Source organism: Salvia hispanica, chromosome 3 (genome assembly GCF_029641045.1).
Source record: "Salvia hispanica isolate PSC_SH4W2 chromosome 3, Shi_PSC_v1, whole genome shotgun sequence".
In the NCBI taxonomy this organism is placed as follows: Eukaryota; Viridiplantae; Streptophyta; class Magnoliopsida; order Lamiales; family Lamiaceae; genus Salvia; species Salvia hispanica.
The window spans coordinates 7,203,825-7,226,078 of NC_142694.1; the positions used below are offsets into that span (position 1 = coordinate 7,203,825).

The window sequence follows — 22,254 nt, forward strand, 5'->3', positions numbered from 1 at the left end:
CAAAACCTCATCACTTCATCTCTCTTCTTAATTCTGCTTCTCTCACTCCATAGTTTGTTTCAATCTTGTGATGCTGAATGCACTCCTTCTTCATGTGGCATCTTTCCCAGCATCAGCTACCTTTTCCACCCAAGGGCGACCCCAGAAGTGTGGTGATCGAAGACATGCATTAGCATGTGAAAATAATGTGACCTTCATCTCCCTTGACTCTCACAAATACTAAGTCAAAAAAAAAAAAGAATCTCTCTGCCATTGAATGGGTCTTCTACGACTTCGTCTCAACCTTATCCCCATTCATAGCAAAGTCATTACTCAAATTGTCCCTTTTCGCAAGTTGCTCTACATTTTGTATAAGTCTTTGCTGCACCTCATAAATCTCAATCATTGCTTAAGAATATCTAGTTACCTTCCTATACAATAATAAATATCACCACCCTTTAGTGGATAGATTAGCTAGGTGCATGGTAACTATATACTCCCTCCATCCATCAAAAATAGGGCATAATTGTCATTTTTTATTGTCTACGAAAAATACGGCACATTCAAAAAAGGAAAATTTTCAACAAATTCTTTCTTACTTTTTTCCCTTCTTTCTTACTAATAATATAGACTCTACATTCCACTAACACTGTTTCTCTCTTACATTTTTCCCTTCTCTCTCTTACTTTACCAATTCTACATTAAAACACATGTCATTCACAAAATGCCCTATTTTTTGTGGACGGATGGAGTATGAAATTGAGAAAATCATTGTGAAACAAAGTTTGCACTTGTAACTATATAAATAATATTAAACCAAAGAATTAAGGCAGTACATCATTATGACATTGTCCATGTGACATAAGTATAAGAGACTAAGAATTAAGAAATTGATAATTATAATGTTGTACTACAAAGCAGTATATATGGATGTAAATTCATTAATGCAGGTTCTTCAACACCAAATTATTTGGATGTAATTCATTAGGAGTATTTCACAATGTGGATATTACAAGTATTTTTATAAGAATCCCTTTTATGCATTTTAAACACGATCTGTTGCGGTGGCCTGGTGGGGCTACCGCTTTTAATGCAAAATCAAATCAATTGCTCAAAGTCATGCCTGGCGTCTGGTTTCAAGACTGAATTATGTCCATATATATTAAGTAGTGAATTGTGAGGGTGTGTACCCAAAATCATTCCTTGTGTGGTTTTGTTAAACATCCATTGATTAATTCCATGATCTCAACTCATCAAAACCTCATCACTTCATCTCTCTTCTTGATTCTATTTCTCTCACTCCATAGTTTGTTTGAAACTTGTGATGCCAAATGCACTCCTTCTTCCTGTGGCATCATTCACAATATCAGCTCCCCTTTCCGCCTCAAGGGCGACCCCAAAAAGTGTGGTGACCGAAGACATGAATTAGCATGTGAAAATAATGTAACCTCCATCTCCCTTAATTCTCACAAATACTATGTCAAAGCAATCAACTACACTGGCTACTATGACTATCCCACCATGAGGCTGGTTGATGCTTCCATAAGTAATGACGACATATGCTCGTTTCCCTCCTACTCCTTATATGCCTTTAACTTCACCCGTTATGCTCCTAATCGTCTTCCTTACCGAATCCTGAGTGGTACTTCTAGCGATCCGTATGATGATAAAGCCTTCCCTATTAACTTGATAAGCTGCCCAAATCCCTTGACCAATTCTTCTATTTTTACTGATGTCACTTCTCATTGTGACTCTAATTCATCACATCACAAATATGCTTATATCAAGGTCGGCCACATGAATGCCTCAGAGGTTCCATACACCTGTGGAGTAGACCTCATAGCGATGACATCCTGGTATAATTTCAAGGATTTGAACAATGTTTCGCTTTCAGAAATCCATGAGTCCCTCTTGTATGGATTTGAATTCTGCGTTTTGTATAAATACTTAAATTTGGGTAAGGATGCACTATTAATTCCTATATTTTGGTACGTAATGCTGGAAAATGTTGCTCATTACCAATACTACTACTCTTGTGTTGTTTGTATAGGATTGTTAACCACAATACTAATTGTGGTTGAGGTCGTTGCAGTTGCAGGTAAGCTCTGCTCTTCATTTGATCTCATTTTACATTTTTGTTTTCTTAATCAATTTTAAAAAATCTTATATCAAAGCAGAGGACTCTGGCTGAGATTCTGATAGCTTCAACTTGCAGGTTTGTTGTGTGCAGTGGTAAGCCCTCCTGTATTCACCCTCTGTGGATTCGGCGCTGTGTCACTACACTTATATCTGACTATAGGTTTATTGTTCATTATAACAGACAACCCCCGTAAGAATCCTTGCATTCTTTCAGTGTATTATTATCTCTATTTTTATTCATACACTCACATTCTTGTGGAGTACTAAGCATCTACTCATCGGTGTGCTTGCAGAGTCCGAACGAACTTTCTCGATGCTCACTGAACTATCACTTTTAGTCATAGGTGCGCTTTTAATTTTTTCTCTCCTCACTAGTCAAGTTGCATTTTTAAATTTATACTCCCAGCTTCACATGCATACGTACAACTTATTTGATGACACAAAATTTTAACAAGTTTTGTAGTAGTATATACTCCCTCCGTCCCACTTAAAATGCAACATTTGAGAATCGGCACGGGATTTTATGTAGTGTTGTTTTGTGAGTTAATGAAGAGAGAGTAAAGTAAGAGAGATGAAAAAGTAGAGATAGAGTTGTTTCCATTTAAGGAAATGTTTCATTTTTAATGGGACAACCAAAAAAGGAAAACGTTGCATTTTTAATGGGACGGAGGGAGTATTTAGTAAAGTAATTGAATATATTATACTACGTAACTAGAATAATAGTCATAAAAGAAAAAATTGTTGAATTAAGTTTAACTATTTTCAAAATAAATATAGTAGTAACATATTTCTCGAGACAGTTCTAAACATAAATTGGGACAGAATAGGTATTGCTCCATATTACAACTTGCGAAGAAATATTCCAAAGCATGCAAGGAATCGACTTTGGAAGATCTCCAAAATCATATTTTTCCATTTTGATTAGAAATTTAGAACGAGTGAATGATGAAAGTAAATCAAGCATTTATTAATGTTGTCAGGATATAAGAAAAATTTATTTAAATTTCAAACCATCAAAATTGTTTTACGCCACTCTTCTGCTCTAATAATCGTGATATGGCATGTCAGGTGCTACTGCTATTGTCAAAAGTATTTTTGTAAATAACATAATTGCACTAAACGACGTCAGTTACTACATCATATAGAAAATGGAAATTAAATTTATACATGCATCTAACAATGCACATCAAGATTTTGCATTGTACATTTTGCCTTTTCAAATATTGTGCCATAATAGACATTTAATAATTTTTTTATGTAACTCTCATGACAGCCTTCATCATCTTTTTACCAAGGGTCGTCATCTTTTTTGTGGTGTTGTGGCTTTTGATCTACAAATGTCAAAAAAGGCATTTGTCCGAATACAAAACAATAGAATTATTTCTCCAAAGTGACAACAAACTAATACCAATCAGATATTCATATTCAGACATAAAGAGAATGACAAGAGGTTTTCAAGAAAAACTAGGCGAAGGAGGCTATGGTTGTGTTTACAAAGGAAAACTTCGAAGTGGGCATCATGTAGCAGTCAAAATGTTGGGAAAATCAGGAGGAAATGGACAAGACTTTATGAATGAAATAGCAACTATTGGAAGGGTACATCATATCAATGTGGTACAACTAGTTGGCTATTGTGCACAAGGTTCCAAGCGTGCCCTCATCTTTGATTTCATGCCCAATGGTTCTCTTGAAAAATACCTCTTCAATCGAGAAAAAATGAATTCCTTAAATTGGGATACAAAGTTTGACATTGCTGTTGGAATAGCTCGAGGAATTGATTATTTGCATCGGGGGTGTGACATCCAGATTCTTCATTTTGACATCAAGCCTCATAACATACTCCTTGACGATAACTTCACTCCCAAAATATGTGATTTCGGGTTAGCAAAGTCATGCTCCGTAGAGAAGGAGGCAGTGACATTAACGGCCGCTAGAGGAACCATAGGGTATGTTGCTCCAGAACTCATCCACCGAGGTATTGGCGTAGTCTCTTTCAAGGCGGATGTGTATAGTTTCGGGATGCTGTTGATGGAAATGGTGGGCTTAAACAGAGAGTTGAGGAAAAATAGTGATGATTCAACAAAGTATTTCCCAAATTGGATATATGACCACATCAAACAAGGCAAAGAGATTGAATTTGCGGAGGAAAACATTAATAATGATGAGAATGAGAATGTTCGAAAGATGACAATAGTTGCGTTATGGTGCATACTGATGAGCCCCGATGATCGTCCTTCAATGAATCAAGTATTGCAAATGTTAGAAGCCAATGTCAAACGACTGCAAATTCCAGAGGTTCGATCATCACAATCAACCCAAGTTGCAGGAAATGGGGAAGATGGCAGCTGGCTCACAGATGCAACTGATTCTGCATCATTGCTCCATCATGACAACGCCAGCAGCTTTGAGATTACTATCGCATGAACCTCTTCTTCCCAATCCTTCCTTCCTCCATCCATATCTTCTGCGTGAGGTTTGTATTATCTGTTGCCGATTTATAATAGTATTGTATTGCAAGATGAGTTTTTATAGGGGGCAAAATGATCCACATCCATTCTCAAATATAAATGACAAAATATAATGTTTGAACAAATATGCGAGGCCATTAAAATTCAAGTGTATGATTTCTCATGCAGGGGTGCGTTAAAATGACAACACTCTTAAAATGACACTGTGACACCACGCTAGACTGCAATATTATAAACGCTAGACTGCAATATCCAATACACTAGACTGCAATCTATTGGATATTGCAGGCGGAAAAAATTGCAGTCTAGCATATTGGATGTTGCAGTCCGTGAAAATTTACCCTTGAGCAATTTTTATGATTGCCACATGACAACTGATTATTCATCCATGTGTACAAATGATTGGCTAAGATTGGTGGTATGGTTTTACTTAAGTATTGTCATTTTAACACAAACCTTCTCATGCATTCTTCATTTCTCAACTTCTCATTATTTATTTAAGCAAAGGAGAGCTTTCCCTATACCTAATTTCTACACTATATGTAATCATCTAACGATTCTTAGATTATTAGAAAGATGGCCAAGTTCAGGCCTCGCATCCATCCAAGTAGTGAATTTCATCTCACTGGCTGAAGTGCTGTACAGATAGGATCTAAACGTGATCAGGAAGAAGTATTGCCTGCGATGCACACACGCAAAATCAGATCATAAGCTACAAGAACATCATATCTTGGATAAAAAAACCTGTTGCAAATGGAATTTTGTAAAAGATCGATATGTGATGGTACCTACACATAGCAAAACCGGAAACCAACCTTAGAGCTTTAATACCCATATCAACAAGGTATGCTCGATGTTCATCATTGTCATTTGAAAGCCTTTCGAGTTCCTTTCTGTAGTATAGAATATCATCTCTCAAATGCCCAGCACCCGCACACCTGCAAAAGGGAGGAAATGACTAGATAGCTAGAGAACAATTTCATCAAACGAATTCGAAATGTGAATATATGTTTTGAATTGATCTACATTAAACTGGCTCAAACAGTTATATCAGTTTTACTAAGGCAGATTGTGTTTGACTAAGGCAGGTAATTACTGGATTATTTGCAAAAAATTATTAGTAAAACAGAAAACAGACCTAGCATAACTTACTTCTGCATTTTTTTACTGTAAGTAGGTTTAGTTATATTATTTACTTCATTTTATTTCTAGTTTCTGTCTGATTAAAAGATCGCTGATACAACTTTGAGATTACTACTGCATGAAGTGAACCTCTACTTCAGAGTCTTCCTTTCTTCACCTATCTCTTCTTCTAAATGTGTTAGTTCTGTACTAATAGTTGTGTTTTTGAATCGTTAACGCTTAACAAACAGATGTAATCAATAAATCAGTTCTCTTGAGCAAAAATCATTCATCAAAATCTGATAGTGAATTAGAAAAGTACATCTACTTCTGCAGCATTATGCCAACAAGTCCAGAAACAGAGATAGATGAGAGAGATGATAATGGAGAGACAAAGTAGAAGAAATTTTATTCAATCTCAGAGATAAAAAGTTTCTGGCTTCATCAATGGAAGCATTGCAGCATATGCAGCCAACTTCTTTACCTGTAAACAGATAGAATCTTATTGATAAAGCATAAATTCTTGAAGAAGTAGTTGGTTCTTAGACATACATCAGAACATGTCAAGTTATATTAACTCCAAAAAGTTAAGCACTTTCACCACAGCAGAAGTGACAGAAAAATATGAAATATAATCTAAAGAACATCTGTAGAAATAATTTCAACATGATAACAGCTATTTTAGCACAAATTCAAAATCATCTGAATTAAGAAAAATAATTTAATGACATAAATGTAACCATTTCTCGAATAAAACCAAGTTCAACAATAATAATTTGCAAGGTTTATCTCAACTGTAATACATTAAGAAGGCCACAATAATAATGGTAAGTATCAAAAGTTGTGTTTTTTATTCCTAGTAATCAGATGTAATAAAATAAATAATTTCTTAAGGCACCCCATCAAGAAGTTTGTAGCAAGATTTAATAGACCTCATCTAGAAACCACAGGAAAGATATACGCAATACTAATAAATTGACTTAGAGCTTTTTCTAAATTTCTACGCAAATCAGCCGTCGTGATTGAATTATTTTTTCCAAGATGCTCATTAATTATGTACTAGTAAATAAGAATTAATACTATTCAAAACTTAATTTTATTTCAAAGATGGACTAATCAGTATACGACATGTGGTGAGTACAAGAACAAAAAAATGATTTGTTGTCGTGGGCTCATAATAAACCACTCAACACTGGTCTTTCGTGGACTATGTATGCTGGTGTTGGTGATGCTGCAAAATCAGTTGTTGCCTTGTTTTGTTAATCATAGATTGATTAGTTCCAGTAGCCATGATATCCAGTGATGAAAACCTCATCACTTCATCTCTCTTGCTGATTCTATTTCTCTCACTCCATAGTTTGTTTGAATCTTGTGATGCCAAATGCACTCCTTCTTCCTGTGGCATCTTTCCCAGCATCAGATCCCCTTTCCGCCTCAAGAGCGACCCCAAAAAGTGTGGTGACCGAAGACATGAATTAGCATGTGAAAATAATGTAACCTCCATCTCCCTTAATTCTCACAAATACTATGTCAAAGCAATCAACTACACTGGCTACAGAGATGAGCCCACCATCCGGGTGGTTGATGCTTCCATTAACAAAGACGACATCTGCTCGTTTCCCACCTTTTCTATATATGCCTATAGTTTCATCCATGATCGTGCTAATCCTATTCCCTACCTGGAAAATGATAACTCCTTACCTATAAACTTAATAAGCTGCCCAAATCCCTTGACCAATTCATCCCTTTTCACAGATATCACAACTCATTGTGTCTCCAACTCATCCCATCACAGATATGCTTATGTCAAAGTCGGCCGCATGAAGGTCTCAGAGTTGCCATACACCTGTGGAGTAGATCTCATAGTGATGACATCCTCGTATAAATTTAAGGATTTGAACAACGTTTCGCTTTCAGAAATCCATGAGTCCCTCTTGTATGGATATGAACTCACCATCTGCCCCTGGTGTGGAACATCTAAAGTCTCTTTACTTCGGCGTAAGCATGAAAGGATGCACTCTTTCAGTCACATATATACCATTCCCATATTTTAGAAAATGGTGTTCATCACTACTACTCTCTACTCATGTGTTGTATGTATATCTGCAGGGCTTGTCCCAATTCTTGTGGTCTTTCTAGCATGTAAGCTCTTCCTTTTAGATATGCTTCACAACATATTTCCTCCTCATTTTTATGTTCTTTAGTAATTCTGATTTGAATCAACTTATTTTGGGAAGAATATAAATTGCAGGTGCAGGTATGTTGTGTGCAGCAGTAAGCCCTCCTGTATTTACCATATGTGGATTCGCCGCTGTATCACTACTCGTACTTCACATTCTATTGCTGTTGAGATATATAATATACACCGGTAAGAATCCTTTGATTTTCGCAGTTGTCTTTATTTTTGTACTGTAAGTATATTCTTGTTTGCTTACCATCATCTACTCGGTGTGCAGGGCCCGAGCATATAAGTAACCCGGTGCTCAATGGATCAACATTCCGTAGAATATATGGATTCGCATTTCGTCTAATATATCCTCGTAACATCAACCCTTGCATTTTGTATTTTTACTCACGCATATAATATATTGTTGTTTACCATCTACTCGGTGTGCTTGCAGTTAGAGTCCCATATGTCGCGCCATTGAACCCAGTGCTCGCTAAAGTAGCTGTCGCCATCGGTGCGCTCTTAGTTTCTCCTCTCTATCCTTCATCACTCTTTATGTGCCCAATTTGAAATAAGGTCATCCTTCTATATATTAATTACAATAAAATATGAAGAAAATAAGTTGAGGTATCCATTTAACAACAAAAATAAAATGAGACATGGAATAATAGAAGACACCTTAAAATTTTAAAGTGAACACATAATAGTATGCAGTTGATTCAACTTTTGTGTGTGTTACCCCTCTTGCTTGTGCAAATATTGAGGAAGCATAGTATGCATTTAATGATTTCATTTCATGACATGACAGACTTGATCGTCTTGCTATCAAGGGGTATCATTTTCCCTTTCATGTTGTGGCTTTTGATATACAAATTCCGAAGAAGGCGCTTGTCCGAATACAACATTATAGAATCCTTCCTCCAGGGTGATAACAAACTCTCACCAATCAGATATTCATATTCACACATAAAGAGAATGACAAGAGGTTTTCAAGAAAAACTAGGTGAAGGAGGCTATGGTAGTGTTTATAAAGGAAAACTTCGAAGTGGGCATCATGTGGCAGTCAAAATGCTGGGAAAATCAGGAGGGAACGGTCAAGACTTTATAAATGAAATAACAACTATTGGAAGGGTACATCATGTCAATGTGGTGCAACTAGTTGGCTATTGTGCAGAAGGCTCCAAGCATGCACTCATCTTTGATTTCATGCCCAGCGGTTCTCTGGAAAAGTACCTCTTCAATCGAGAAAGAATGAATTACTTAAATTGGAATACAAAGTTTGATATTGCCGTTGGAATAGCTCAAGGAATTGAATATTTGCATCGAGGGTGTGATATCCAAATTCTTCATTTTGACATCAAGCCTCACAACATACTCCTCGACCAGAACTTCATCCCCAAAATATCTGATTTCGGGCTAGCCAAGTTATACTCCATAGAGAAGAAGGTAGTTACGTTAACAGCCGCTAGAGGAACTATAGGATATGTTGCTCCAGAACTTATCAACCGAGGTATTGGCGGAGTCTCTTCCAAGGTGGATGTGTATAGTTTTGGGATGTTGCTGATTGAAATGTTGGGCTTAAACAGAGTGTTGAGGGAAAACAAAGATGATTCTACAAAGTATTTCCCATATTGGATATATGACCACATTAAGCAAGGTAGGGAGATTAATATTGAAAAGGCGGAGGAAAACAATAGTAATGATGAGGATGATAATGTTCGGAAGATGACAATAGTTGCGTTATGGTGCATACAAATGAATCCAAATGATCGTCCATCAATGAATCAAGTGTTGCAAATGTTAGAAGGTGATGTGGAGCGCCTGCAGATTCCAGAGGTTCCATCATCACAATCAACCCAAATTGCTGGATATGAGGAAGAGAGCTGGCCTACAGATGAAACTGATTCTGTATCTTTGATCCATCATAACAATGCCAACAATTTTGAGATTTCTATTGCATGAACCTCTTCTTCCCAATCTCCTGTTATCCATCCATCTCTTCTTCTACATGTATCTGTACTGTACTCATAGTTTTGTTTTTGATTCCTTAGTAATATGTGATAATAAATCATTTGCTTCTAACCAATGCAAATTAAAGAGCAGATTTCATCATATATAACTCTGGCTCCATACAATAAATGCACTCCATATAGCATTATCAATCTCATAAAATGATTAACTAATTAAATGAATTACAGTACGTATAATATTGTGAAATATGCATAAGCAAGCGAAATAATCAGATCCCTGTTGGACTTTTAGTCACAAGAGCTATTAAAGCAAGATAATCAGATCCCAAGCTAGTGATAATGACAGCTATGGTAAGTATTGTATGGTTGAAACGTGTAACAAATTAACAAATTAAAATTTCTTCTATTATTATGAATCAGTGTTTAAAATATGATCATTTTCGATATCCTAAATGAGATCTCAAATAAAAGTCAACTAAGAGAAGTTTGGAGCTATATATTTGCATGTTAAATGGTCGTTATCATATCCATTTAATAGTACATGCCAATTTATGTGATAGCAAAAGAGGGTGGGACTCTAAAATTTCAGATCTATGATCTGGTAAAAGTGTTGTTTAAATAAGTCAATTCACGACCAAACATAATTTTTATTGTTAAAATGTTGTTTGGACCGCCAATTGGAATCAAAACCAATAGTTTAAGCCAATAAAATGCCCTCAAGTAAATTTTTAAATTAGCGTAGACCTTACAAGTCTGACTTGGCATGTGGTGTGTTATGTACTCCATATAGCTAAACTAAAGTTGTTGTCTGGTACTTTTAATCATCCATTGATTAAGTTCATGACATGAGTCATCAAAATCTCATCTACCTCATCACTTTGATGATTCTGTCACTCCATAGTTTGTTTGAATCTTGTGATGCTGAATGCACTCCTTCTTCCTGTGGCATCATTCCAAATATCAGCTACCCTTTACGCCTCAAGGGCGACCCCAAAAGGTGTGGTGATCGAAGATACGAATTATCATGCGAAAATAATTTGACATCTATCTCCCTTCATTCTCACAAATTCTATGTCAAGGAAATCAACTACGCCAACAATGGTTACTATGATGACTACATCATAAGGCTGGTTGATGCGTCCATAAAGAACGATGACATCTGCTCGTTTCCAACATATTCCTTATATGCCTATCATTTCGGCTCCCTTGATAATCCTAATCGTCTTCCTTACCAAATCCCGAATAACTCTAGCTCTTCCTATCCATATAAGGATATAGTAACCTTCCCTATAAACTTTATAAGCTGCCCAAATCCCTTGAGAAATTCAGCCCTTTTTACTGATATAACTACTCTTTGTGTCTCTAATTCATCCAATTTCAGATATATCAAGGTCGGCCACATGAAAGTCTCAGATTTGCCGTACGCCTGTGGAGTAGACCTCATAGTGATGACATCCTCGGATTTCAAGGATTTCGACAACGTTTCGCTTTCACAAATCCATGAGGCCCTCTTGTATGGATTCCAACTTTACATCTGCCCCTACTGCCGAAATCCCGAATTCTTACTATTAATAAGTTGGGGTAAGCAAGAAGAATTGATGCACTTGGTGTTATTATGTTATACTCCATATGAATATGCAATAGGTTATTATAAATTAAAGAACATCTAAGGTCATTTTTAAGAAATTAGGATTTTGAAATATCCTAGGTCATTTTTAAATAGCTGTTACATGGTGTAGTCTAGACGATTGGTCACCCTAACCAGTGGAGATTTGAAATCAAATTTTTATTTTATTTTTTATCAAAAGTCTACACATATATATGTATCATTTCTATATTTTTGGTATTGCTAGAAAATGGTGCTGATCACTACTTCTGCTGTCTTATATGTATATATATGCAGGGTATCTCCTATTTCTTGTGGTCATTCTAGGTAATCTCTTCATCCTGTATATATATATGTGCTTCACAAGATATTCCCTTTTCATTTTCGTTTTCTTTATCAATTTTAATTATGATTAATATCAATCAAGAAAGAAGACTGAGCAATTTGCCTGTACAAATTCTTATTTTGAGAAGAACATAAATTGCAGGTTTGTTGTGTGGAGCGGTAAGCCCTCCAGTATTCACCATCTGTGGATTCGTTGCTGTATCACTACTCTTATATCAAATTCGACTTCTATTGTCCGAAATAATATATTCCCGTAAATGTAAGAATCTTGCATTCATTGTTTTGTTAGTGTATCATCATAGTACTGTGTGTTTTTACTCCTATATACATATGTGTGATGTTCGGTTTCCTAGATAAAATAATATCAACATACAATCTAGGATTGAGTTGTGAGATTATTTTAGTCATTGGGGTTAGCTATGACTAATTATCCCATGATTATACATCTAGGATTGATCTCATGAACCAAAAACACTACAAATTTAATCTTAAATACAATCTTGCACCGAACACCCAGAGTACTATATATATACCTTACCATCTTCTGGTATAATTGCAGGGCCCGACCTATATAACCCGGTGCTCACTGAAACAGTATTCATCATCGGTGCGCTTTTAATTTGTGCATTACTCACTACCTACTAATTTACTAGTATTATTAAATATCTTATTTTAATATTGAAATATCTATTACTTCAGTTTATTTACTTTACTAATTTGATAAATAGATTTCATATTTCACTAAGCCGTTTGAGAATGGAGGGAGTATCTAGGCTGAGACAGAGAGAGTGTATTAATGATGATTTTTTAATTTTTACTTTTGCAAATATTGTGGAAGCATAATATGCATTGATGATGGGTTTTTTCTTATGACAGAGATCATCATCTTGTTGCCAAAGGTTATCATTTTTCCTTTGATTGTATGGTTTCTGATATACAAATTCCGAAGAAGACATTTGTCTGAATATGTATAAATCGGTAGAAGAGATTAATCTTATTCAATATATTGACAATGTAGAGGTTACAAGAATATATAGACTAGAATTTTTCTATACATGGTAAACCTAGATTATGCTAATTACTACAAAATATTCTCCCATATCAATTCCTGATTTTGTGGAATATCTTCTAACACTCCCCCTCAAGCTATGTAACGGGGTTGCCGATACTTAGCTTGCCAAGTACTTCATGAAACGATTTCGAGTTAACTGCCTTTGTCAAGATATCTGCTAGCTAATCTTCGGACTTGACATAGGGCATTTCCACCACCTTAGATTCCAAATTCTCCTTTATGAAATATCGATCCACTTCCACATGTTTGGTTCTGTCGTGTTGCACAGGGTTTTCAGAGATACTAATGGCTGCCTTGTTGTCACAGAATAATCTACAAGGTAAAGTAGAGCGAAGGTTCAACTCTATCATCAACCTCCGTAACCATAATATCTCAGTCAATCCACTCTTAATTCCTCTAAACTCTGCCTCTGCACTCGAGAGTGCTACTACCTTCTGCTTCTTACTTCTCCATGTTACAAGATTTCCTCCAACAAAGGCAAAGTACCCCGCAGTTGACTTCCTGTCGTTTGGGTTTCCTGCCCAATTAGCATCAGTAAAGCCATGTATCTCCATGTGTCCGTGTTTCTTAAACACGAGTCCATGCTCGGTCGTTCCCTTCAAGTATCGGACGATTCTCAGTACTGCCTCCCAGTGCTCTTCTTGTGGTCCATGCATAAACTGGCTCACTACTCCAACTGCGTATGCAATATCTGGTCTTGTGTGGGAAAGATATATCAGCTTCCCAACCAGTCTCTGGTATCTCCCCCTGTTCGGTCGGTTCCCCATTTTCCTTAATTTGCAGTCCATAATTTTGCACCATAGGTGTATCTGCTGGCTTGCAATCCAGCATCTCAATTTCTGCCAATAGATCAAGTATATACTTCCTCTGACTTATGAAGATCCCCTTTTTCGATCTTAGTACCTCAATTCCCAAGAAATACTTGAGATAACCCAGATCCTTCATCTCGAATTCCTGGAACAAATTCTTTCTGAGCTCCGCCATTTCTTCTTCATCATCTCCCGTAATGATCATGTCATCTACATAAATAATCAGACACGTAATCTTGCCTCCCTTCTTCTTGAGGAACAGAATGTGATCTGAATTACTCTGTTCGTACCCATACTTCTTCATAACCTCTGTGAACCTTCCAAACCATGCCCTCGGAGATTGTTTTAACCCGTATAATGTCTTCTTGAGTTGACAAACTTCTCCTTCTTGAAACTCCTCGGCGAACCCAGGTGGAGGTTCCATAAACACAGGTTTTGGTAGTTCCCCATGTAGAAATGCATTCGTCACATCGAACTGATGAAGTGGCCAATCTTTATTTGCCGCGATCGAGAATAACACTCTTACTGTGTTGATTTGGCTACTGGTGAGAAGGTTTCATCATAATCTATCCCATAAGTCTGAGTGTATCCCTTTGCCACAAGTCGTGCTTTATATCTCTCAATCGTCCCGTCTGGCCTTCTTTTTATCGTGAACACCCATCTACACCCAACTGTCTTTACTCCATCAGGTAGTTTCCTTTTCACCCATGTATTGTTCTTCATCAGTGCCTTCATCTCAGTCAGCATAGCTTCCCTCCATTTCTTATGTTTCATAGCTTCTTCGGCTGATTGCGGGATTTCTTCTTCTTCATATAGTGCAGCCTCAAAAGCTCGTGCCATTTTGGTGAGATTTCCTTGCACAAAATTTGCCACTCCATATCGGCTTTTCCTCCCAATCTTCTCGGGGGAGTATCTTTTAGGCGGAATCCCCCTTGTACTCCGATAGGGAAGTTTGTACCTCCCGGTGTCTCCATCAATAGTGTTATCTTCTTCTCGGGGTTCTGTGTCAATAGTGTCAGGGATAATTGTACTTTCAAGTGTCGCATCAGAGATTACCTCGGATATCGTCGGAGGAGGATCACATGGGGGCGGATGAGATGGCCTTTGTGGAGAGACCTGCTCGGCGGCAGTGACAACTGACTCGGGTGGATCCTCAATTTGAGAAGTTGGAAATGGCACAACCCAACTTAGGTAGTCCACAGAACTATCTGGAACACTCTCCCCCTGACTACTAAGGTGGGTATGGTAAAAGAACTCGGTTTCCAAGAAATTACAATTCATGGTCGTGGTGATTTTTTTGGTTTGAGGGTCAAAGCACCTGTATCCCTTCTGGTTTACCCCATACCCTACGAACACACACTTCGTTGCACATGGTGACAATTTGGTTCTCTCATGTTTTGGGATATGGATGTACACAGTACAGCCGAATACCTTGGGAGATAGGTTCATATGTGCTGGAATTTTGGCTTGTTTGGATAGTGTATCGAGGGGAGTTTTCATGTGGAGGACTTTGGTTGGTAGGCGGTTGAGGAGGTAAACTGATGTGGCAATGGCTTCTGGCCAGAAAAATTTGGGAACTTTGGATTCGATCATAAGAGCCCGGGTCATTTCTAAAATAGTCCTATTTTTCCGTTCAGCTGCCCCATTTTGTTCGGGTGTGTAGGCACAAGAGGTTTGATGGATCACACCGTTTTCTTTACAAAATTGGTTCATGGGGTTGTTAACAAATTCCCTCCCATTATCGGACCTAAGGGTTTTGATAGTGGTATGAAATTGTGTTTGTATCATCTTAAAGAAGGTGGTGAATTTGTCAAAAACTTCAGATTTGTGTTTTAAAAAATAAATCCAAGTCACTCTAGTGCAATCATCAATAAAAAACACAAAATATCGAAAGCCATTCCCCCCAATAACCGGTGCAGGGCCCCACACATCAGAATGCACTAAAGAAAACATGAATTTCATACGAGTGTTTGTAGGTTTAAATGACTGTCTGTGGCTTTTTGCCAAAACACAAGTTTCGCAAGAAAAATCAGAAGGAATCGAAATGTTCGGATAAAGTAATTTAAAATAACCAGGGGAGGGGTGTCCTAGTCTTCTGTGCCATAGCCAAGTTTCCTGCTTCGTGGATCCGTGAGCCAGCATTGACTGCCATGTTGAGCTATCTCGTCCACGTAGTAGAGTCCCTGCTTCTCAGTGCCACGCCCAAGAATCCTCCTCGTCCGAATATCCTGCAAGATACAAAAGTCGGGGTGCATCAGGAGTGTACAATTTAATTCCTTAGTCACATGACTAATAGACATCAGCCTCTGAGATAGAGTAGGAACGTAAAGGCAATTTTTAAGACGGAGAGTAGGTGAGATTTCAATGGTGCCAGCTCCCATAACACTAATCAAATCCCCGCCTGCAGTTTTAATATATGATCTTGGAACATCACTAAAGTCAAGAAAATCATCTCTATCAGGAGTCATGGTATCAGTAGCCCCACAGTCAAATATCCAGCCCTTGGAATTCTTTTCAGTAATATCAGATACATGAAATGCAGCGGAAAAATCTCGTAGGGGTGTAAACCTATTTTCTGACTCAAAATTGGGGCAATAATGCAATTTTCGAGAAGGCAGGGGTGCATTTTTAATTTTTTGCAAGTCAGGGGGGTCAAACTTAAAAGAATGGGGTCTTTTTCGATAATTATCAAAATTCTGGGGTGAGAAACTATAATTCCCAAACTTCAATTTAGGGTTTGGATAAAAACCAAACCCTTTACCTGCGCCGCCAACGTTTTCCGCAAAGTTCCCGGCGCCTCTCACTCCTCCGCCGGCCGGTGAGGCTTCCTGATGCGTCCCGGCTCCAGTTCCGGTTGATTCCCCATGATTCCCGGCTTCAATTCGCCGAGGCCCTCCATCTCCGTTCACCCCGATCGCCATTTTTGCTTGGGGCTGCGACGCCCTTGCCTTCTGTCTTTCCTCCCACCATTCCGGGTATCCAAGCCGTTTGAAGCAGGTTTCCCAAGTGTGTTTCTGTTTTCCACAATGGGAACACCACAATTTTGATGTATCGGGCCTGTTTCCCGGCCGGTGGTTGGCAGTGGAGCGTGGCGGTGGCGGTCCGTTACGGTGAGGAGGTCGCTGAGTCTATGCGGCGAGCCCCTGGCCGATTTCCCAAAGTGATGAATCGGTGTTTCCACCGTAGGCTTCTCCGGTGGGTGGAGGCGACGCCGGTGGCATGATTCTACATCGAGCCGCCTCCGTCTTCACCCGTCCATACGCTGCCTCTACTGATGGGGTCGGCTCCTCCTTCAAGATCTCCCTCCGAATCAAGTCATACTCTTGATTCAGCCCGGTCAGAAACTTGATTAAACGCTTCTCGTTTGAGTGTGTTCGGAACTGGTCAATCCCTTTGTCGCAGCAGTTTATTGGCTGTTTCTGGCTTCTATCAATACTGATCCACAGCCCGTGGATCCTTCGGTAATACGTCTCTAAATCGAGGTTTCCTTGTCTGATGTTTATCGCCTTTTCTTCCAGGTCGTAGATGTGGTATTTGTCGGCTCTGTTCTCAAACGTTACAGCGAGGTTATCCCACAATGCTTTGGCTGTTTGGTGGTGGGAAAAGTCGGCGACGATATCATTCTCGATGTTGTCGACGATCCATGAGAAAACCACCAAGTCATTCTCCTCCCACTCGTCGAATCCCTTACTTCCGGGTTCTGGGGGCTCGTTCCGGATGTACGAATAGGCTCCTCGGCCTCCGATTTTCACCTTGATCAATCTTGACCACAGGGGGTAGTTCTTCCCATTCAATTTGAATGCGATTGTGACACTCTTGCTGTTTCTCAAACTGGTTATCTGCTCTGGTTTCGCATCTTCTTCTGTATCTGACATTCTGGCTGGCTGTAGGGTTTAATTTATGGTTCGTTGGGATAAAAGAAAGGTCGGGAAAGGTATTTTAGGGCTATGATGAAAATTTTCTGAGCCCGGATCGTTACTGCTCTGAGGCCATGTATAAATCGGTAGAAGAGATTAATCTTATTCAATATATTGACAATGTAGAGGTTACAAGAATATATAGACTAGAATTTTTCTATACATGGTAAACCTAGATTATGCTAATTACTACAAAATATTCTCCCATATCAATTCCTGATTTTGTGGAATATCTTCTAACAATAACAATATAGAATCCTTCCTCCAAAGTGACAACAAACTCTCACCGATCAGATATTCATACTCGGACATAAAGGCGATAACAAGAGGTTTTCGTGAAAAACTAGGTGAAGGAGGCTATGGTTGTGTTTATAAAGGAAAACTTCGAAGTGGGCATCATGTAGCAGTCAAAATGTTGGGAAAATCTGGAGAAAATTGGCATGATTTTATGAGTGAAATAACAACTATTGGAAGGATACATCATGTCCATGTGGTGCACCTTGTTGGATATTGTGCACAAGGCTCCAAGCGTGCTCTCATCTTTGATTACATGACTAATGGTTCTCTTGAAAAGTATTTATTTAATCGAGAAAGAATGAATTCCTTAAATTGGAATAAGAAGTTTGATATTGCAGTTGGAATAGCTCGAGGAATTGAATATTTGCATCGAGGTTGCGACATCCAGATTCTTCATTTTGACATCAAACCACATAACATACTCCTCGACGATAACTTCATTCCTAAAATATCTGATTTTGGGCTAGCAAAGTTATGCTCGCTGGATAAGGATACGGTGACAATGACTACTACAAGAGGAACTATAGGGTATGTTGCTCCAGAATTAATCAACAGAAGCATTGGTGCAGTCTCTTATAAAGCTGATGTGTATAGTTTTGGGATGTTGTTGATGGAAATGGTAGGCTTAAACAGGGAGTTAAAGGGACACAAACATGATTCTACAAAGTATTTCCCAAATTGGATATATGACCATATTAACCAAAGCACGGGGATAGGAATTGAAAAGGCAGAGGAAAACAATGGTAATGATGAGGATGATAATGTTCGGAAGATAACAATAGTTGCGTTATGGTGCATACAAATGAATCCAGATGATCGTCCATCAATGAGTCAAGTGTTGCAAATGTTAGAAGGCGATGTGGAGCGCCTGCAGATTCCAGAGGTTCCATCATCACAATCAATCCAAATTGCTGGAAATGAAGAAGCGAGTTGGGCTACGGATGCATCTGATTCTGTATCATTGCTCCGTCATAGCAATGCCAGCACCTTTGAGATTACTATTGCATGAACCTCTTCTACCAAGTCTTCCGTTCTCCATCCATCTCCTCTTCTACATGTACATCTACGCAGTACTGATGGTTATGTTTTTGATTCATTAATAATCAGATGTAATCAATAAAATCATTTCTTTTCCAGCATAAGAAGGTAGTGCTTTTATTAATCACTACTTCGTCAACAACTGTGATATATTATTCTGAGAAAAAAAGAGTTGATGTTCAAGGAGACAACAAAGATACAGAGTTCATTTCCGGAGCAGAACGAGATCAACAAATGCAGCATCAAATATATACCGCATCTGAGAATGGAGTACTTTGTATTCATCCAAAATCTTGACCCCTCTCTACATACAAACCAATCCAAAGTTCCTGCAAATGCTCTTGCCCTAGGAAAAGATTAATATGAGAGTGATCAATGAAACTTTAGCAACCAACTAATTCATACGATTAAGAGAATTGTTTTGTTAAATGGCTACAACAAATACTAGTACCAATTAGACTTTTACCTGCTCGTGGATCCAGAATCCAGAAACACCAAATGTTTCTAAAAATCAGAACCACATACGAGCAGGACTTTAAGTGACTCTACGAGGAAAAAGAGAACTCGTGAGCTTATTAAACTAACTAAAAATGGCAGCATTTTCAGTTGCGAGTAGCATCGTAAAACTTACCGATGGATACAATTCCACTCACACATGAAGACCTAACTCTGGAAAAAATTGTGAATTTGCATTTGTACATGCTCTGACATGCCTGTTAATCAATCTAGGGATGAAACAATTAAGTAAATATGAGATGCGTAATTAAAAAGGTGGCCTGGTGGAATGATAGTAGCTTATGGTTTTAAGAAATTTGTAGAGATATCAAAAGGCATTATTATCATAGACTAAGAGCATCCACAGTGCCGGCTAGCCGATTCGCGGCGCTGGCCGATCGGTTGGAGGTGTGCGACGATCCGCTGGTTGCGAACAACCAGCGGGTCGTCAACATGTGGGCGAAGATCAGAGCTGCCTATAGGAGGCACTGCCCGCAAGGGAAGGACTTCAGCGGGGAGGAGGTCCGGAAGGGGTGGGAGCGCATTAGGGCCGCGGTCGGCCGTTTTTCGGCGTTGTACGCCAACGCCCTCCGTCAGCTCACTAGTGGGCAGAATGAGGACGACGCCCGGAGGATAGCCGAGAGTCAGTTCCCCTTGGCGGGGAAGTATAAGGAGTTCCACTTCTGGGAATGTTATTTGTTGCTGAAGGACTCCGAGAAGTTCTGGGCGGGGTGCAACGCTGGGTGGCCGAAGAAGCAGAGGCTGAACTATTCCGGCGACTACAGCGGCAGCAGCGGCGGATCCCACGACCTTCCCCCGGATGCTGAGGAGTTTCCCTCCCCTCCATCCGTTGCTCGTCGTCCTCGCCCGGTTGGCCAAAAGCGGGCGCAACGGGCAGCGAGGGGAGGATCCCCCTTTCGCCCCATGAGGTCATCTCAGCCCCCCCACCTTCACGCGCGTACACTATATTATCGCGTGCAAAGACGGAGGAACGTATGTTCGCGGTCTTCCAAGAGTGGAAGACCGCAACCGACCCTATGGAGAAGAGGTTTCTCTACTCGATGCTCGAGAACATGCAGGTGAATTTGGATGCCTAGAAGGCACTGGTGGGGGGTTCAGACGCGGGCTCAGATACCCCGGGTGGCGGCGGCGAGGACGGCGGCGACGAGGATGGCGACGGCGACGACGAGGAGTAGAGAGTGGCGGGGCTCGTGTGTGGAAGCCCTTTTTTTAAAAAAAAAATCATGTATTTTTTTTAATCTATGTACCTTTCTTTTTAATGAAATGAATGAATTTTCCGTATATTTTATTCCGTAATTTAATCGTAAATTTTATTCCGTAAAATGTAGTTGTTTTTTAATTATTTTTATTGCGGCTGGCCTAAATCTGATGTGGCAGGTGGATTTTTAGTGCTGATGGCGTGACAAGGAGAGAGAGTGGCTGGCCTATTATCATTGTGGATGTTGGAAATATATCTTGAGGTGTCCCAAGTATGTTGGGAAGAGAATGTGTGGAGTCCCAACCTATTGGGAAGAGAATATTATTTATAATGTAGAGTTCCAATATTATAGTTCCTAGGTATATTTATATCTAGTGTACTATAAATACCTATGTACTCCATGTATCAACAACAATTAAAACCAAATACAATATAGTCGATAAAGCTTTGAGTGTTTTTATTTTCCGCATTTTTAGTTTTCAACATGGTATCAGAGCAGCTAACGATTGTTCAAAACCAAAAAAAAAAAAAAAAAGTATAATGCGTATCCCAAAATCTAAAAAAAAAATGAGAGATTCCTTTTTTTTCCACATTCAAAGCCGAGAGCAAGGAGAGAATGAAAGCTGCTTTGAAGAAGAAGAAGAAAAAAAATCAACAACCAAGTGATGGACGAGAGGAGCAGCACGTCGTCGAGAATGTCGGTCATGGAGGCTGCTAGAAAAATAAACCAGTTGCCTATCCCGCCAACCAGGAGAAGCCTGCCTTATCAGAGTACACAGCCGAGGCGGCCGAGGTGGCCAGAGAGCTGCAGACCGAGCTGACAGAAGAAGTAACGAGCTCCAAAGAAAAAGATGACGAGTTATCCTGCCGAGGCCCGAGTGGGCGAGATGCTGCCAATCGGACTACTCGTCTTCAAAACAGAACCGCTCGCCTCGCAGAAAAGGCCGCAAGATAAGCGACTGAGAAGAGGCTCGATGTCTTGGTCGTTGCAGTCCGGTAAAGATGCATGGGGCAGCAAGAAGGCCGAAAGCCTCCACCCATAAAGCCGGCTCTACATGTCGGGGGTGGAGAAGAGAAAGAAGGGAGCACGATGAGAGTCAGGTGGAGCTCGTTACACGGACTTAGTCTGGGAACGCTCAGGAGGCTGATGAGAGCCGCTGACGATAGAGGCAATAGCAAGGCCACAAAGGCTACTGGAGAAGCGTTGATCGAGGGAGGAACGAGCAGAAGAGACGACGAGGAAGGAGGTATTGCCGTGCAGAAATACTGGAGAGGTTTGCAGATGCGAGCCCTGTGATAAAAAAGATGTCAGCCATGACAAGTGAATGACTCTCTGAGATGGAGACCAAAATGAAAGAGTTTAGTTGGTGGTCGCTGATGGAGCGGTGTCACTCAGCTGCAGCCAAGAGAAGAAAACAGAGAATGATTCCTCGGTTTGTCCGACCGAGGGGGAGAAGAAAAGTATTCGACCGAACAATCCCTCTCCAAATATATGTCCGCCGAAGAAGGCGAGTGAATGGAGAGGATGTGAAGCCTGCTTATCAAGGAGAAGAAAGACTGAGAAGAGCTCATGGCGGTCTACTAGAGAGGTGGTCACCGAGCAGGGAGAGA

General features: G+C 39.5%; 2 protein-coding genes and 2 pseudogenes across 5 annotated transcripts; 3 read left to right on the forward strand and 1 right to left on the reverse strand.

Annotated features, from left to right (window-relative positions):
• The first annotated feature begins 1,156 nt into the window (after positions 1–1,156).
• Positions 1,157–6,239, forward strand: LOC125212622 (LEAF RUST 10 DISEASE-RESISTANCE LOCUS RECEPTOR-LIKE PROTEIN KINASE-like 2.7). 3 transcript variants are annotated; one of them, XM_089068249.1, is made up of 6 exons: positions 1,158–1,936; positions 2,030–2,077; positions 2,195–2,308; positions 2,412–2,462; positions 3,392–4,591; positions 5,232–6,239. In XM_089068249.1, exons 1-5 carry the CDS (start codon positions 1,219–1,221, stop codon positions 4,540–4,542), a joined length of 2,082 nt encoding a protein of 693 aa, XP_088924375.1. In that variant the 5' UTR covers positions 1,158–1,218; the 3' UTR covers positions 4,543–4,591; positions 5,232–6,239. The 3 variants fall into 3 exon arrangements, with proteins under 3 accessions (XP_088924376.1, XP_088924375.1, XP_047968793.2); XM_089068250.1 differs by lacking the exon at positions 5,232–6,239 and having other exon boundaries at positions 1,157–1,936; positions 3,548–4,749; XM_048112836.2 differs by lacking the exon at positions 5,232–6,239 and having other exon boundaries at positions 1,159–1,936; positions 3,392–4,749.
• Positions 6,240–6,880: 641 nt separating this feature from the next.
• LOC125213732 (uncharacterized) lies at positions 6,881–9,961 on the forward strand. Its single transcript, XM_048114437.2, has 6 exons — positions 6,881–7,706; positions 7,818–7,850; positions 7,960–8,076; positions 8,165–8,248; positions 8,330–8,389; positions 8,684–9,961. The coding sequence occupies exons 1-6, from the start codon at positions 6,998–7,000 to the stop codon at positions 9,835–9,837; spliced, it is 2,157 nt and encodes a 718-aa protein (XP_047970394.1). The 5' UTR covers positions 6,881–6,997; the 3' UTR covers positions 9,838–9,961.
• A 729-nt stretch (positions 9,962–10,690) lies between these two features.
• Positions 10,691–18,959, forward strand: LOC125209134 (LEAF RUST 10 DISEASE-RESISTANCE LOCUS RECEPTOR-LIKE PROTEIN KINASE-like 2.1; annotated as a pseudogene). Its single transcript, XR_016136781.1, has 6 exons — positions 10,691–11,426; positions 11,749–11,778; positions 11,939–12,055; positions 12,356–12,403; positions 12,673–12,774; positions 17,849–18,959. The product of XR_016136781.1 is annotated as an LEAF RUST 10 DISEASE-RESISTANCE LOCUS RECEPTOR-LIKE PROTEIN KINASE-like 2.1 (transcript).
• LOC148930041 (uncharacterized) lies at positions 15,868–17,552 on the reverse strand (annotated as a pseudogene).
• Positions 18,960–22,254: the final 3,295 nt, after the last annotated feature.

What these genes read in the sequence shown, in the direction of transcription:
- LOC125212622 (XM_089068249.1), top strand. Translation starts at nt 1,219, where the DNA reads ATGATCTCAACTCATCAAAACCTCATCACTTCATCTCTCTTCTTGATT. An exon ending in GTATAAATACTTAAATTTGG is followed by an intron (nt 1,937 to 2,029) that starts GTAAGGATGCAC and finishes TTGTTTGTATAG; the next exon opens with GATTGTTAACCACAATACTA. An exon ending in TGAGGTCGTTGCAGTTGCAG is followed by an intron (nt 2,078 to 2,194) that starts GTAAGCTCTGCT and finishes TTCAACTTGCAG; the next exon opens with GTTTGTTGTGTGCAGTGGTA.
- LOC125213732 (XM_048114437.2), top strand. Translation starts at nt 6,998, where the DNA reads ATGATATCCAGTGATGAAAACCTCATCACTTCATCTCTCTTGCTGATT. An exon ending in GAGATATATAATATACACCG is followed by an intron (nt 8,077 to 8,164) that starts GTAAGAATCCTT and finishes CTCGGTGTGCAG; the next exon opens with GGCCCGAGCATATAAGTAAC. An exon ending in TAAAGTAGCTGTCGCCATCG is followed by an intron (nt 8,390 to 8,683) that starts GTGCGCTCTTAG and finishes ATGACATGACAG; the next exon opens with ACTTGATCGTCTTGCTATCA.